The sequence below is a fragment of the Sceloporus occidentalis genome, unplaced genomic scaffold (genome assembly GCF_023333645.1).
Source record: "Sceloporus occidentalis isolate IW3139 unplaced genomic scaffold, rSceOcc1.0.p SCAF_89, whole genome shotgun sequence".
In the NCBI taxonomy this organism is placed as follows: domain Eukaryota; kingdom Metazoa; phylum Chordata; class Lepidosauria; order Squamata; family Phrynosomatidae; genus Sceloporus; species Sceloporus occidentalis.
This window is the reverse complement of record NW_028317069.1, coordinates 1,083,171-1,096,325: the sequence shown is the minus strand read 5'-3', so window position 1 is coordinate 1,096,325 and position 13,155 is coordinate 1,083,171. Positions and strand designations below refer to the sequence as shown.

General features: G+C 42.2%; 1 protein-coding gene across 1 annotated transcript; it reads left to right on the top strand.

Moving 5' to 3' along the window:
* The first annotated feature begins 6,477 nt into the window (after nt 1-6,477).
* On the top strand, nt 6,478-12,695 carry LOC149284667 (MAP3K12-binding inhibitory protein 1-like). The gene is made up of 9 exons (XM_089496298.1): nt 6,478-6,588; nt 7,912-8,034; nt 8,742-8,963; nt 9,677-9,773; nt 10,356-10,421; nt 10,912-11,064; nt 11,693-11,790; nt 12,177-12,215; nt 12,621-12,695. The coding sequence occupies exons 1-9, from the start codon at nt 6,478-6,480 to the stop codon at nt 12,693-12,695; spliced, it is 984 nt and encodes a 327-aa protein (XP_089352424.1).
* Nucleotides 12,696-13,155: the final 460 nt, after the last annotated feature.

The following is a 13,155-nucleotide window of genomic DNA, read 5'->3' as shown; positions in this document are numbered from 1 at the left end:
AAATCCCTGGCCGTCATACTGTATTTTCAACAACATATCTACTTTTTTAACTTGGCAAATACCAAAACTTTTATGTGTTGATATAATCACAGTTTTGTGGATTTTCTACCCATTTCAATGCCTAGGTCAGTGTCACAAATCACCCCAATTGTTTATAATATTATTCACGTTGGTATTCATGCTTCCTTTCCCCTCATTGATTCAATTCTTATCATTTTTATGATAGAATTGTAATGATGAAAGGGTAGATATTGTCTACACATTGAACATATTCTGCTATTAAGAATACTGCTTTGTTCCTTATTTATTATGATTATTCTGAGTGTCCCTTTAAATTTATCTTACACTTAATAGTCATCTTTGCCATACGAGACAAAACACAGCTAGACCATCTCCGGGTAATCAAGATGCTGATGTCAGAACAAAAGCTACATTTTCAAAAGAAATATATTTTTTTTTGGCAGACCTGTTTTGACTATAGAACCGATTTGAAGAATCAGAATTTATTAATTAGGCTGATTTCAGAAAAAAGCCTCACTTCTCAAATGCAAGTATTTTATTATATGAGCCTTGCCACACAAAATACGAACATAATTAGCTCATCCGTGCTCAACAACTTTTACGTTAAATCCCTTTTGTATGAATTATAGCCATTTTTTTACTTTATTTTTATTTAATGCCGCATAACGCATACATTTATAATTTTTAAGTGAAAATAAATTATTTTTTTCCATTATAATAAGGTTTAAAAAATAAGACACACAAAAAAAAAACTACCGGCTACACTAACACTCTCAATGGCAAATTAGCTTTTCCTTAATTGTACTTTTCACTCTCTCCTCAATGTCTGCTCTTCAGAGCAAAGCTACAAAAATTGCTTGAATAGCCAAAGAAGACTTTCCCACAGCCATGTGCCACAGAAAAACTCAATTGTTCCCCGTTCACAATTTGGATGGACAACATTTCTATAACTGGATATCCAGAGTCTGTCAATGAAAATGTTGCTGAAAAGGCAAATGAAGAAAACAGATTCTGCCAAAAGCATGTTAAGAAATAATCGGGTATTCACTGGCCAGACAGCTGCCCCTGGGACCTGCAGGAACCAGGTGCCTTTTAAGCCAGCGCCTATTCAGAAAGGGGGAAAAATAAGCCGGGGATACCTGGGAAAGGAGAAGCTGATTTTAGATTGACAGCATTTGTCCCGTAGAACAGTTTATTCTGTAAGTAGTCCAAGTACAAGAACGAAAACGTAATGAAACCCCCCCCCTTTCCAAAGAAAACCCCACTAAGCTCGAGCATTCAAAAAAAAATGGTGAAGCTTAAACGCCATTATGTTCCGCAATATAATATTGTCGTTTGGAATTTTGTTTTCTTTATATTTAAGTAATATTTGTTTCCTTTTTAATTATTCGGATTTGTTTAAATATTTAAAAATATTTAAGCCTTTCTGGTTCTACTGCATCAAAGTATCTGGTATTTGGTTTCATATTTAAACACAGTGCTCAGAATTCACCCATTTGTAGCGTTAAACACCCTTACAAGAGCAGAATCTCAAGAGGTAAAAGAAGGAAAAGAGGGTTTTTTCACCTTATTTCAACGTTTTGCTCATTATAATGTCCAAACCACATTTATTGAGATTATGCCTACAAACTTACTACTAAAATGTATTCTTGAAATGTTAAAGCTACAAAAAGGGTGATCATCCACGTAATGTGTGCGTTTTGCTCATGTAAAGGTGAAAGTATATTATTGAAAAATTGACAAAAAAATGGAGAAATGGAAAGCTTTACAATACCAAATTAGATTTTATTTTGTTGCCTTCTGGGAGACAAATCAGCAAGTCTTCTATTGTCTAAACAAAAAATGCAGAAAATTGGTTGTTGAATCTGCCGGTAGGCAACTGGGACAGAAAAAATAGGTCACAAGTGGTTCAGCAGTGACTAGTGAGCCTGTCTGGGGATTAAGATCGTTCCCGGCACTTAAAGGCCAGTGGCCAGTCAATAATGTATGTGCGGATGCCTGGTTGCACATGAGTGGCAATTAAGGCACATGGGAATCTCCACCGGGCCAGTTTGCACAATGGCTTACATGGGCCGGCATCAGGCTTCATGTGCCAGGGCACCCAGCTGCACTGCACCACCTAAGACCTAGGACACTGGTGGTCCAGAATCTGTGGACGTTGGAGGTTTTGAACATGAGAAGAGTTGTTTGTGCTTGTGGAGGCCAGAACTTCTTACATGTGGTGGTCAGAAATATGTGAAATGTATATGTGACCTGGATGGATGTGGTCAGTATCTATAGTCAATTGTGTTTTGGCTCTTGTTATCTCCATTAGACCATCGAAAAGTCCCAGGGTCTAAATGAATAACTTCACCCAAAGCATGCAGTCATTCTTTCTTGTCGATACTATTCTAGTTCCTTGTTATACATATATATATATATGTGGCCAGTGGATGGTTCTCTCTTTCTTCCCCTAAAGTTTCAATCAACCTTACGAAAATGTCTTATCCAGAAACGTTTTAGAAATCTATTACTATAAGAATGTTTGCTATATGTTTCTTGTAGAAATATGTAAAGACATAAGTAAAAAATGGTATTCCAAAGGGCAATTATGACAAATGAAGTAATCATCATAAATATTCACTGAAGTGCAGCACGGTTGTATCGATGCATTCATCTTTTACTTTTTTGAAAGGACAAATTGCTATTTGCACTCAGTTCCAAATGGGCCGAGATCATTTCAGTATTAATAATGATGCAGAACCTCAAAGACTACTTATTAATACATTAGTATATGTAGGTACTTGCACTTGTATCAGTAGAAGCCAGATAACGTCATGGAGACTTGGTTGGGAAGGACTCCATTAGACTTGGCAGACGGGATACACCTCGCCATGTAATTTCAACATAACAAGCTGGTGCTGGATGGAGGCGAGACCTCCTGTTGTGCAGAAGATGGGCATAACTGGGAACTCTCTGTGTTTGACCCCCCCCCCAGTCTCATGGTCATTGCTCCAATCTTAGCAGTGAAGGGACACAATCTCAGGGTCACAATGTAGAGACTGCATCTACATTAACTATACATTGCTATGTAATCAGGATTCCTAATTAGTGCTTTTGCTATCTACCAGCTTGCATACCTGGGAACTTGGTATCATGTCGTTGGTGGCTGCTGGCCTTAAAGTGTCAGGGCCAGTTTGACTTGTCCATCTCGGCCCTGCTTATAGTTTAAGGATTATTATTACACAATCCCTGACATTTTCTACCAGGAACCTGGGACAAAAGGGTTGGGGCCTAAAGGAGTGGGGTCACACACTCTATATGACCCTGCAGCTTTAAGCCGTAGGCTGCCCAGTAAAGATGCTGGGTAGTCTGGATCTTATTGACAAGCACTTAGGCTATGTGCGTCTTAGACGTACACAGTGAAAACACAATGCCCCCTGTGCGCAGTGTAATGCATTGTGCATAGGCGGTATTTTTATGGGGAGACAGGCCCCAATTTGTTCCCCAAAAAATGGGACAGTCCCGGGAAATTCTGAACTGTTGGCAGGTATGTGGTTAGATGCATAGAACGAGGGCTGGACACTACCGTGACTTTGTGACCTATTATTGGCTGTATAGAATAACATATTTTATGTAAGCCATTTCATTACTTTTTTGTGTTTACGTAAACATTGTTGTGACTAAGGCTGCAGATCACTGTGATATACGCTTAACCATCGCAAACTCTGCGCTCCTGTAAATGATGATCTGGCTCCAGCAGGTATGTGACAAACCTCAGTTAATCCACATTAATCAAGCAGTGTTTCTGGGGACATTTCCCTTTTATTATTATTAGTAGTAGTAGTAATAGTACGATTAGTATGAGTATTTTTATTAGTATTTTATTATCATTTTATATTGTAATATTTTGTACCGGCCCATCTTCCCAGCGGCAGCAGGAGCACCAGGGAGGGGGTGCATGCGGCATCACTCACCAGCGGCTAAGTACCCGGGAGATGGTGCAACCGGTCAGTCTCCCCAGCGGCAGCTCACAAGTCCGGGAGCAAAGGAACCGGTCCTCCCTCCCCAGCGGCAGATCCCAATTGCGGGAGCAGAGTATATCATCCTCCCTTCCAGCGGCTGACAGATGGCCAGGAGACGGCGCAGCTGGCCCATCTCCCCAGCAGGAGCACCAGGCAGGGGTTGCAGGCGGCATCACTCCCCAGCGGCTGAGTGAGTACCCGGGAGATGGCGCAGCTGGTCAGTATCCCCAGCGGCAGCTCACAAGTCCGGAAGCGGAGGAACTGGTCCTCCCTCCCCAGCGGCAGATCCCAATTGCGGGAGCTGAGGATATCGTTCTCCCTCCCCAGCGGCTGACAGATGGCCTGGGTGACGGCGCAGCTGGCCCATCTCCCCAGCAGGAGCACCAGGGAGAGGGTGCAGGCGGCATCACTCCCCAGCGACTGAGTGAGTACCCGGGAGATGGTGCAGCTTGTCAGTCTCCCCAGCGGCAGCTCACAAGTCCAGAAGCGGAGGAACCGGTTCTCCCTCCCCAGCGGCAGATCCCAATTGCGGGAGCTGAGGATATCGTTCTCCCTCCCCAGCTGCTGACAGATGGCCTGGGAGACAGCGCAGCCGCCCCATCTCCCCAGCAGCAGCAGGAGCAACCAGGGAGGGGGTGCAGGCGGCATCACTCCCCAGCGGCTAAGTAAGTACCCGGGAGATGGCGCATCTGGTCAGTCTCCCCAGCGGCAGCTCACAAGTACGGGAGCGGAGGAATCGGTCCTCCCTCCCCAGCGGCTGATCCCAATTGCGGGAGCTGAGGATATCGTCCTCCCTTCCCAGCGGCTGACAGATGGCCTGGGAGACCGCGCAGTCGGCCCATCTCCCCAGCGGCAGGAGGAGCACCAGGGAGGCGGTGCAGGCGGCATCACTCCCCAGTGGCTGAGTGAGTACCCAGGAGATGGTGCAGCTGGTCAGTCTCCCCAGCGGCAGCTCACAAGTCCGGGGCCGGAGGAACCAGTCCTACCTCCCCAGTGGCAGATCCCAATTGCGGGAGCTGAGGATATCGTTCTCCCTCCCCAGCGACTGACAGATGGCCTGGGTGACGGCACAGCCCAGGGATGATGACTAAAGTTATTCAGACATTGCAGGGCTCGGTGGCCTAAGTGTGGCGCTGGGCGGGAAGATGTGGACATGATTTATGGTTTGTTTCTCACCTAACCTATATATAAGCCCCTGTGTTTCCCAAGTAAAGAGTTCCTGCTGCTGAGGTTCCCGAAGAGCTGTGGCTTCTGCTATGATCAGGACTGCTTTTCAGGACAATAGCCACCCTGTTTTGCTCAGCTTCGGCTAACCACAGAGACAGAGCAGCTCTGTTGCAGCGTCGTCCTCTCTTCTTGCTGTAATGCTGGTCTTATCTGGCAGTGAAGGGGTCAATTGCTGGTGTCCCGGTGGCCACGGGGAGGAGGAAACAACGTTTGGCAGGTGTACCCAGTCGGGGGTACAGGTCGTGCCCGTCACAATAAGAATAACAGCAAGAATAACAACAAGAATCATAACTATAAGAATAATAACAATAATAACAATGATAATGATCATAACAATAACCATAAAAATAACAATAAAAATTACAAGAATTTGCTATTTTATATATTTTATTGTAGTATATTATTTCATTGTATTTTATTGTATTATATTATTTTGTTGTATTTTATTGTATAATATTATTTCATTGTGTTTTATTGTATTATATTATTTCATTGTGTTTCATTGTATTATATTATTTCATTGTATGTTATTGTATGATATATTATTTTATTGTATGTTGTATGATATATTATTTCATTGTATGTTATTGTATGATGATATAATATCATACAATGAAATATATCATACAACATATATTATTTCATTGTATGTTATTGTATGTTGTATGTTGATATATTATTTCATTGTGTATTATTGTATGATGATATATTATTTCATTGTACGTTATTGTATGATATATTTCATTTTATGTTGTATGATATAGTATTTCATTGTATGTTATTGCATGTTGTTATATTATTTCATTGTTATTGTATGATGATATATAATTTCATTGTATGTTGTTGTATGTTGATATATTAGTTCATTGTATATTATTGTATGATATATTATTTAATTTGTTATTGTATGATGTATTATTTCAGTGTATATTATTGTATTATGATATATTATCCCATTTATTATTGTATGATGATATATTATATCCTTTTTATTATTGTATGATATATTATTTAATTGTATAGTATTGTATGATATATTATTTCAGTGTATGTTATTGTTATTAATATTCTCCCATTTTCTCACATCTAGTATGCAGTAACCTTCATAACGAAGCATAATACTGCGTTGGACTTATCCGTGTCACCTGACCACGGGAGTCACATGACCTCCTCCGAAGTCACGTGCGCATTTGCAGGTTGGGAGCCGGGCGCTACCATAACAATCATGGCGGCTGCGGAGGAACTGGATTCAGAAATACTGACGGGGTTTCGTCCACCGGGTTGCACGGAGATAGTGAGAGATGTCCTGAGATCGGTCGAGCGATGTATTGAGCAGGTGGGGGCCAGCGGTGCGGTTATATCGCTATTCACATGTATAGCTGTGGAGCAATAGGCAAGACGGTGCCCTGTTAGAGTTAGATTGGGGGGTGAATAGCAGGGGTGAGTGGGGACAGGTAACCCCCGGAGGGGAGTACGTAGCAGGGTAACAGAGTGGGGACAGGTAGCCCCCAGAGGGGGTACGTAGCAGGGTAACAGGTAGCTCCCAGAGTTGCTACGTAGCAGGGTAACAGAGTGGGGACAGGTAGCCCCCAGAGGGAGTACTTCGCAGAGTAATAGAGTGGGGAGAGGTAGCCCACAGAGGGGGTATGTAGCATGGTAACAGGTAGCCCCCAGAGTGGCCATGTAGCAGGGTAACTGAGTGGGGAGAGGTAGCCCCCAGAGGGGGTACGTAGCAGAGTAACAGAGTGGGGAGAGGTAGCCCCCAGAGGGGGTACGTAGCAGAGTAACAGAGTGGGGAGAGGTAGCCCCCAGAGGGGGTACGTAGCAGAGTAACAGAGTGGGGAGAGGTAGCCCCCAGAGGGGGTATGTAGCAGAGTAACAGAGTGGGGAGAGGTAGCCCCCAGAGGGGGTATGTAGCAGAGTAACAGAGTGGGGAGAGGTAGCCCCCAGAGGGTGTACGTAGCAGAGTAACAGAGTGGGGAGAGGTAGCTCGCAAGAGGAGGTACGTAGTAGGGAAAGTGAGAGCGGGGAGATGTAGCTTGCAGAGGGGGTGCGTAGTAGGGTAAGTGAGACTGAGGAGAGGTAGCCCACAGATGTGGTAAGTAGCTGGATGAGAGTGGGGAGAGTTAGCCCCCAGAGGGGGTACATAGCAGGGAAAGTGAGAGGGCGGGGAGAGGTAGCCCACAGATTGGGTACGTAGCAGGGTACCAGAGTGGCGACAGGTAGCCCCCAGAGGGAGTACGTAGCAGAGTAACAGTGTGGGGAGAGGTAGCCCCCAGAGGGAGTACGTAGCAGAGTAACAGAGTGGGGAGAGGTAGCCCCCAGAGGGAGTACGTAGCAGAGTAACAGAGTGGGGAGAGGTAGCCCACAGAGTGGGTACGTAGCAGGGTGAGAGCGGGGAGATGTTGCTTGCAGAGGGGGTCCATAGCAGGGTAAGTGAGAGTGGGGAGAGAGAGCCCCCAGAGGAGGGGGTACGTAGATGGGTGAGAGTGGGGAGAGGTAGACCCCAGAGGGGGTACGTAGCAGGGTAAGTCAGAGTGGGTGAGAGATCTCTGATAATTCCACTCATTAAGTGTGTTGTTTTCGGTGCATGCTCTAATGCAGTGATAAAGTGATACAGCAATACTTCATTTTATTTATTTTATTCCTATTCTTCCAGCTCAACCTGAAGGATAAAGCTGCCGTGGCTTTTGCCGTTGACTGGGAGAAAGTCCAGTGTCTCCGCGATGAGAAGCCTTCGCGCGTCAGCGCTGCTCTTCAGCAGCACATCGCAGATTTACAGGTACCTTCTGCTTTTTTATTAGACTTTGTCTTTCTTTTCCATAATGCTGACTCGATAGGCAGAGAGATCATAACATGTAGCCGTGTTAGTCAACACAGAAGATAAAGATGTACATTGTAACACCATAACAATTTCAATAACATAACAAATAGTCCTTTTAAAAGTTTGCAAAGCATGTATTCCAAACAAAAGTATCAAGGCTGCTAATAACGGTTGTTCATAATATTTGTAAACATATTAGTAAGAAGAAGAGACATGATATTGTTTAGAAACAAAGAAAGAAAGTGATTTGCGGTAATGCATTTGAATATTTAGTGGCACTGGACACACACACATACAGTCACCCACCCACATGCACACACCCCTTACCAGCTAATGATGAATGCCAACAAGCCATACGTGTTTTGTGATACATGCCGTATGACAGACTCCTATAACCTCATTACAGCACACCCCATTAACGGATTACGAGGTCTCTGAGCAAAAGCATGATGTGTATGGCTCAATCCTTTACCAAATATCACTAACTTAACCATTAAAGGGACGTAAGCTAGCTGGTGGTGTGGCTTTAGCCCGACCGCAAGTAGGGCTTGTCATGTTCCGTACGAGGCAATCAGTAGCCGCCTACTGTGTATGGGAAGCCATCACGTGCAAAGACCAAACCATTCCAATTAGGATAAAAAAAACATATTTTTCCTTTCATTTAGCCTCTTCTAGGCCAGCTTCAAACCCTGGCAGCTGGAGAGAGCGAGAGAAACACCAATTTGAAGGAGACAGAAGAAAGCCTTCACAAAGCACATGCCGCAAAACAAGAATCCATGGAAATGGGTATTTGCGAAAAGACTCTGCCAACTTCAAGTGATACAGTGATGGCCCCTGCCTGTTCAGCTGATCCTGCAGTGGTTCAGATAAAAGCAAAGAAGGCTGAGGTAAGGTAACATTCTGTGTCAAACCTTTCAGAAGGTACTTGGGAAAACAATGTGATATCATGTAATGAATTGGTGCACATGCTCAGTACACAGAAGCCAGAACGTCCAGATAGAGTAAAGAACCCTGACGAGGAGATGCTCTTCTACCCAATACATTGTAGATTTCCATAAAATGGGAAGAAAGAATACATGTTTAATGCCTAGTTTCTTCCAGCGCAATTTTTTTAAAATTATATTTTGATTATTAACTTTGCCGCGTGGGGCGATAGATGTGATCACCCGTTGACCTGTACCTGGTTGTCAATGGCCACGCCTTCAGAAAGTCATATACACACAAATAAGAGAACGTGACACAAGACAAACAGAATGAGACATGTTCAAGCCAAAAGAGACAGTCTTTCGAGCAAAGGCATCCTGGGAAAATGAAACCTCAGACAGGTAGTGCTTTCTATGACATCATTAACATCTAAAATACAAATATAAAATTGTGATGTCGTTAAAGTGCAGTTTTATATAGATATTTTTATGTGTCTTTAATGCTCGTCTTAGCTCTTCTGTACCCTGGCTTTCAGAGGATTTATTTTTCCGAGTCCAAAATCAAAGCCGGGCTTCTGAAGTAGATGGCAGCTCGCACGCTGTGTAGCGTTTTTCACACAGCCTCCCCCCCCCCCAATCTCTCGTTCCATTTATCTTGTCGTCCTTATCCCCTGTAGATCGACAGAAGGATATTGGCATTCATCGAGAGAAAGCAAGCAGAGATCAATGAAAACAACGTCCGGGAGTTCTGCAACGTTATTGATTGTAATCAAGGTAAAACGCTCCTGCCGTTGCTCCATTTCTCAGTTAGCTCTGTCAGAGACATGGCTGGTAATATACACTCTCGACGCTTGAAACGTTGCTTTGTAGAGCTCATCTTGCTTTCTGATTCATGTGGCAAAGGACGGGTGGATTCAATCAGTGTGATATACTTGCCTTCCTTTCGTTTTCCTTGGGTATATGACAAATACGTGGGCATGAATGTTTTACCATTAGACCCCCACGATTACACTGCATTGAAAACGTACAGCGACTGTAAGATTTAATCTTATATCGCGTGTATATATTGATAATATATTTTATATAAAAGAGAATTGGGGATTTAAAAACATGGGGGAAAAACACAGAGGAATTCTCCTTTGACTTATATTCACTAAACCAGGAGTTAAAGATTAAACGTTTAACCTCCTAACCCTCACCGTCTATTACGAAAGGCCAACCCCGGCTTTGACATGTCTTTGTTGTGTTGTATGTCAGCACAATCACGGTAGGATATACGCCTGCTGTAAACAGTGAAATAAGTTACCATAAATATATATAATATTTTATGTATATGTTTGTGTTTTTCCCCCCCAGAAAATAGCTGTGCAAGAACAGATGCCGTTTTTACTCCCTACCCTGGACTGAAGAGTCATATAAAAGGTATTTATTTTCATTTTTATATATATATATATATATATATATATATGCTGTTAAATGTATTTTCCACCATAGGATAGGAAACAGTCATGCGTACCTTTAACGTGTGGCCCACATCTTCCTCCACCTATTGAAATAGAAACAAACCATAGCATTAGTGGCATTTTCCGTCAACTCTGAATCATAAATATTACGGCTGCGTTCAAACGTTTAAGATCCGTAGAATATAAATCCATAGAATATAAATGGCTCTTGTAACTTTTTATTTTTCACATCTGACGACAGAGGATTACTATTAAAGCCTACTTTTCCTCTTACGTTTGCACGAGTTGCTTCATTTGATTGCACGCCTGTCCTGTTGCGTGGCTTTCGTTTTAGATGTGACCAGTGATCCTTTGACAAAGCCACCATGCGTTAAGCTTTCAGAAGTGGCCTTCTTATGGATATGCACTGTTAGAGTTGGACTTTGCCAAAAGGATGTGTTTTCCTTAAGTCTCTAGGGTCGTGAACACGTATGGACCTCAAACTCGAAGTGAAAACTCAACCAGATCTGACCAAAGAAGTAATCCTCTCCACCATGAATGTACTAATCAAGCTGTGGAGGAGAGACTGAAGAACATGGAATGCCACCTTCAGTTACAGAAGGGTAACACATTTCATTTACAGTCCGTCTTCTTTTTGACAGCATGCCAATGAAAGTCCTTTTTTAATGGTGGTATTGCTTATTGTCTAGCTGCTAGCAAGAACCGCAAATATTATAGAATGTAACAAGAAATGTGGGTACGATGACAAACATTCGGGTGTTCTTCCTTCTTAAAAGGAAGGCTTGCAATTGTTCTTTGATTTCTAACAGAGATCAGCAGAAGAATGGAATAAGAAGTAATCTCATGTGGAATTTGATGGCGCTATATAAAACAATAACTAATAATAATATGGTACGAGTAAATTCTCTCCATACGCATATACCTGTAGGAATGGGAGTCTCCATATGCCCGACACTCATGCCTAGAGTGCCAGCTTCTTAAGGGCGTTGATGAGGCTAATGAGAAGGGGGCTTACAGGTAGCCTGTCTCACATCAGCACGCACCCGACTCATTTTTAAGTATAATCCTTACAAAAAACACACACTATAATCTAAATATTAATACAATTTGCTTTTAAATTGAGCTTGAGACTGGACTCCTCTATTTAGATACAGTAGAATAAATACATATATGTTTACGTGATTATTATTATATACGTACCGTGTAAATCAGATTTTATTTTCCCATTAGGAGGTCCAGTGCCCAAAGACATTTATCAGAGAATAAAAAGGTTAGAGGACAGGATCCTGGCGTTAGAAGGGATTTCTCCAGAGTACTTTCAGTCCTTGGTGAGTAGCTGCACGTTTACATTTATATTATATATATAATAATCTCCAACGCTAAACCACATCAGAGTTACTGTTCCAGGCTCTCCTCCTATTGGACAGTACATTTATGTAATTAATCGGAACCCTCTAATCATTAATATCGATTAATATTTCTAGTTTCTTCATTCCGCTTGTGTCTCGTTCCTTTAACCTGGTATTTTTGTTACTTTGATGGGAATCTCACTCCCTGGTCACTTGAAGCAGATGGCAGACGATCATATAATCGCAAGCTATTGCTTTTTCAGTATCGCATTACGTACTGTAGTTTAAAATAAAACCAATTTAGTGCAACGTGATAAACGTTTTGAGTCCTTAATTTGCATTGTTTTTGTGTTTTTGCAATTTAGGACGTTCCCATTAAAAGAAAAAAGCCCCAGACATCACAGGTGAGGATGCAAACGACAGCATGTCCAAATGGTGTATTTATATTTGTGTTATCGTTTACTTGCCTGTAAACAGCGTCTCTTATTGGCATAATAAAAACACAACATTTCCGCTCCTGTCAGGGGCAAGTCGGGTATGGATCTATACACGGTGTAGGGTTACTTTGGATTATATGTAATACCTAATTCATACAAATACACACAAACGCTACATTATGGCAGCTAAATGCATATCTAATATAATAACACGAGCACCTCCCTACAGCAATGTAATTTAAGGAAAGACAGGGTCGGAGCTACTGTTTTACATTATATATTCAAAAGATGTCCACATAAAAAAAATGTATGGTTTTAACGCATCATACCTCGTATTTCTGATGGTCTGATGTTTGCAATTTCATTTTTCAGAGCTATTCTTTGGCAGAACTTGATCAGAAGATTAACGCACTCAGGCATTCGTTGCTGCAGAAGGGCGAGAGCTGAATCCATGCCAAAGCAGGCGACCTGCCGTCATGACATGACCATGGATCCGGTTGAAATTGGCAGACATATTACTTATGGGATATTTAGTAAGACATGACAATTTGTACACAGATGATAATAAAAGATAACAAGCATTGTTTGGTACGGAACATTTACCTGTACAGCATCACACATAAGCAATGTCATTCTATATGTAATTGTAGATATACTGTTGTGTTAGGTCTTAGTGTTTTCAGGATTCTCTGTTTGCCTAAAGTTTTTGCTTATGTTTACCTTGACATTTTATAATGTATCTTGTTTTTCTTCAATTAAGAGATTGCCTGATAAGTTTCTTATCTGTCCACTGCACAAATTGTCTGTCTTGTTTTGGATTTCTATTGTTTTTTGTATATTAATTTGTACGTATACTTCTCTATATGTATTGCATACATAAATATCTACACCCACCCATATACCCCCT